Source organism: Erythranthe guttata, chromosome 7 (assembly GCF_056151865.1).
Source record: "Erythranthe guttata isolate IM_541 chromosome 7, IM_541, whole genome shotgun sequence".
In the NCBI taxonomy this organism is placed as follows: Eukaryota; Viridiplantae; Streptophyta; class Magnoliopsida; order Lamiales; family Phrymaceae; genus Erythranthe; species Erythranthe guttata.
The window spans coordinates 6,140,647-6,145,000 of NC_142539.1; the positions used below are offsets into that span (position 1 = coordinate 6,140,647).

General features: G+C 36.0%; 1 protein-coding gene across 1 annotated transcript; it reads left to right on the forward strand.

The window, feature by feature from the left end:
- The first annotated feature begins 1,934 nt into the window (after positions 1–1,934).
- LOC148769081 (uncharacterized) lies at positions 1,935–4,227 on the forward strand. The gene is made up of 5 exons (XM_088820218.1): positions 1,935–2,067; positions 2,294–2,406; positions 2,497–2,896; positions 3,488–3,627; positions 3,874–4,227. The coding sequence occupies exons 1-5, from the start codon at positions 1,935–1,937 to the stop codon at positions 4,225–4,227; spliced, it is 1,140 nt and encodes a 379-aa protein (XP_088676344.1).
- The last annotated feature ends 127 nt before the right edge of the window (positions 4,228–4,354 follow it).

A 4,354-nucleotide genomic window follows, 5' to 3' on the forward strand; every position in this document is an offset into this window, starting at 1 on the left:
CATATATATAAACTGCTCACTTATATATATAAGTATTGAAGTGTGGTATAACTTGGATTCTCGACCTCACTTGACCGGACCGCAAGTGCCCTGGAATCTTGTGAGGGGGGGTCTCCAAGATTGCCTATCGTTCATAGTTGTTGCATATGCACTTATCCCACTTTTGGCCTATTGTGAAAAATTGGTCGAATATCTTGCTTTGTGCTAAAATTACTATGGCTGCTATGTCTGCTTATTCCATGGCTCCTTTTGATGGTAAGGGTGATTTTTCTATTTGGAAACAAAAAATGAAAGGTGTGTTAATTCAACAAAGATGCTATGTGGTTATTGATAAATCTTCTGCTGCTGACACTAGTGCTACTAAGAAAAAGGAACTTGATGAACTTGCTTACTCTGCCATTATATTGTATCTTTCTGACTCTGTGATTAGAAAGGTAGGTATGCATGATTCTGCTAGAGGTCTGTGGGAAAAAAAGTAGACTATCTATACACTGAAACTTCTCTGCCCTCAAAATTGGTTTTACTTGAAATTATTTTTATATTCAAATTGGATCCAAGCAAAGATATTGATGAGAACGTAGATCATTTTACCATATTAGTTCAGGATATTAAACTGACGGTAGACAAAAGTATTGATAACTATACCCCCATTGCGTTGTTAAATGCAATCCCTGATTCTTACAACGATTAGAAATATGCTATTAAGTATGGCAGGGATAATATTTCTCTTCACACTGTCATAAATGGTTTAAAGAGTAAAGAACTAGATTTGAGAGTTAACAAAAGTAATAAGATTTTTAGTGAGGTAAACTTTGTGAGAGGAAGGCAACAAAACTGATTTTCAAACAAGCCTTCCTCCAGTAACCAAAATATTTCTCTAAATAGTTCTCATCAAAACAATTTTCAAAAGAAAAAGGGCAGGAGCAGAAATAAGTCGAAAACTCGTGTTAGTAATCGTAAGTGCTATAATTGTGGTGAACCTGGTCATTATGCTCAGAACTATACTAAACCTAATAAGCACTCTAATGATCAGCATGTTAATCATGTTTCTGATAATAATCTTGGTGATGTGTTTATGGTTGGTGAACATGCTTTTGTGAATTTTGTGCTATCATGTCTTGGTGAAAATGATTGGCTTTTAGATTATGCATGCTCACATCATATGACTCCTATGAAACATGTTTTCTCCCACTATGAATCATTGAATAATTGCATGACTTTGGACGATGGCACAAAACGCCAAGTTCATGGAATTGGAACTGTTTGCTTAAAGTTTGAAACTGGTTATGTGTTAACTTTGCAAAATGTGCGGCATGTTCCTAATTTAAGTGAAAATCTGATATCATGTCCTATCTTAGAAGATGATGGGTTTCATGGTGGTTGGGGTAATGGTTGCATGAAAATTATGAGGGGTAATCTGCTATGCTTTAAGGCCATAAGAATGCAAAATATGTATGTATGCCATTCTGAATCATGTGCTTCTGTGAATGCTGTCCAAAGTGATCTTTCTATTCTGTGGCATAATAGACTAGGTCACATTAGTAACAAAGGTCTCAGTATTCTGCATAACAATTACTATTTTGGCAATGATAAAGTGTCTGAGGTTACTATGTTTGACTCGTGCATCGTTGGAAAGCAAACTCGTGTTTCTTTTCAACCAACCCCTTTCCCCAAATCCCTCTAAATGTTCTGGTATTCTTGAGTATGTGCATGCTGATGTGTGGGGTCCTGCCAGTGTTCCTACACATGGCGGGAACCGTTACTTTATGTCCATAATTGATGATTTCTCTCGTAAGGTGTTTGTCTTCCTGTTGAAACAAAAATCTGATGTTATTGATAAGTTTAAAACATAGAAAGTTTATATTGAGAATCAAACAAGAAAACGGATAAAAACCCTTAGGACAGATAATGGTACATAATTTTGTAATCAAGAAATGGATGCTATGTGCTCTGAATCTGGTATTAAAAGGCACAAAATTGTTCCTTACTCCCCTCATCAAAACGGGGTGGTTGAACGCATGAATCAAACTCTTTTAGAGAGGGTTCGAGCCATGCTAGCCACTTCAGGTTTACCAACTATGTTTTGGGGTGAGGCTGTTTTGACTACCACTTATTTGATTAATAGATCTCCCCTTTGTGCCTTTAAATGGTGATTTTCCTGAATGTGTTTGGTCGGGTAAAAAGGTAGATTCGTTCAACTTACGTGTTTTTTGTTGTACTGCATTTATGCATCATAAAAGTAATAAGCTTGAACCTCGTTCTGTGAAATGTGTTTTCTTGGGTTATCCCGAAGGGGTTAAAGGTTATAGGCTTTGGGTTAAAGGGGAAAATGGCTATAAAACTGCAATTAGTCGTGATGTGATTTTTAATGAATCTGAATTTCCTTGCCTTGTTGTTCATAATGCTGTGAATTCAGAGACTGCTCCAATTGAAGGAGAGTTGTCTACTGTTAAAACTGAAAAAATTGCCTGATATTGAATCTGAAATACTTGAAAGTCTGTGCATGACCAAAATTTTGAACATGACTTGCCTAATGTGGATGACTTGTCTGATTATCAACTTGCTAGAGATCGACCCAGACGTGAAAATGCTAGGCCTCCACAACGTTTTGATAACTTTCATCTTGCTTCTCATGTTTTCAATGTATTTGAATCTATAGATAGCAATAAACCTAAAATTGTTAGGGATGCCCTAAAATCTGATAAATCAGCTGAATGGTTAAATGCTATGAAAGAAGAAATGAACTCTTTGCATGTTAATCAAACTTGGACTCTTGTTCCTAAAATTGCTAATTGCTCTTTGGTAGACTGCCAATGGTTATTTAAGGTTAAGGATGAGGTAGTCTCCATTAGGTTTAAGGCCCGTCTTGTTGCTAAAGGTTTCACGCAAAAGGAAGGTATAGAATATACTGAATTTTTTGCTCCCGTCGTTAAATTTACCACTGTTCGTATTATGCTTGCATTAGTTGCGCATTTTAGATAGGAATTAAAACAAATGGATGTAAAAACTGCTTTCTTGCATGGTGAGTTAGATGAGCATATTTATATGAAATAGCCTGAGGGCTTCGTATATGCTAAAAAGCCTGAATATGTGTGTTTGCTGAAAAAATCTTTATATGGATTGAAACAATCACCTAGGCAATGGAATAAGAAATTCGATTCTTGCATGCTTTCATTGAAGTTTAAGAAAAGTGATTATAACCCTTGTCTTTACTTCAAAGATACTCACTATGTGCCTATTTTCTTGTTGATCTATGTTGATGATATTCATATAATCAGCCTTTGTGTGAAATCTGTTGATCATGTGAAAATGCGTCTAAGTGGATAATTTGACATGAAATACTTTGGGGATGCTAAGAAAATATTGGGCATGAACATTGATCAAAATCGAGATAATAATTTTCTGTTCTTGAATCAAATTTCTTATGTGAGCAAGATCTTAGAAAAATTTGCCATGTCAAATGCTAAACCTATAAACGTGCCTTTAGCTGCCCATTTTCAATTAAGTAAGGATCAGTCTCCCAAGACTGAAACTGAAATTGAATCTATGGAAAATGTTCCTTATGCCAATGCGATAGGTTCTGTGATGTATTTAATGGTTAGCACTCGTACTGATATAGCTTATGCGGTAAGTTGTTTGAGTCGCTATATGTCGAACCCAGGTATGCCGCATTGAGAAGCCTTGAAATGGATTCTTCGTTATTTGAAACATTCTTTGCATATTGGCCTTAATTTTTCTAAATCTGAAACTGAAATTGAATTAATTGGCTATGTTGACTCCAACTTTGCGAATGATAGAGACACTAGGAAATCCTCCACTTCTTACGTTTTCACTTTGTGTGGATCATGTATTAGTTGGAAATGGCAATTGCAGCATATTGTAGCCCTATCTACAACCGAGGATGAATACATCGCAGCCACCGGTGCTATAAAAGAAGCCATATGGCTTAAAGGCATTCTGCACGAAATTGGTTTTCTTAAAACTGATGTCACTGTTTTCTCGGAAAGCCAATCCGGAATTCAATTATGTAAAAACCCGATTTTCCACGATCGTACTAAAGAAATTGAGATTAAGTATCATTTCATTCGTAATATTGTGGAACAGGGTATTATCAAGCTGGAAAAAATCCCATCCCAATTTAATCCAGCAGATATATGTGCTAAGTGTCTCCTACTCGAGAAGTTTCGCTCTTGCTTGAAAAGCTTGAGCCTGATCTCTCAATCCTAATTACTGTGTGTGTGTAATTATAGGGCTGTCTTCGTGACTGCCCCTATTTTTTAATTTGTGTGATTAATTTTTTTTTAATGTACATTGCTGACTTTGTGTTTTGTTGTGCAGGTACATTTAGAACGGC

Coding starts and splice junctions, on each gene's coding strand:
- LOC148769081 (XM_088820218.1), top strand. CDS start 1,935: ATGGATGCTATGTGCTCTGAATCTGGTATTAAAAGGCACAAAATTGTT. Junction 2,068..2,293: donor AGCCATGCTAGCCACTTCAG/GTTTACCAACTA, acceptor GTTATCCCGAAG/GGGTTAAAGGTTATAGGCTT. Junction 2,897..3,487: donor AGGTTTCACGCAAAAGGAAG/GTATAGAATATA, acceptor ACGTGCCTTTAG/CTGCCCATTTTCAATTAAGT.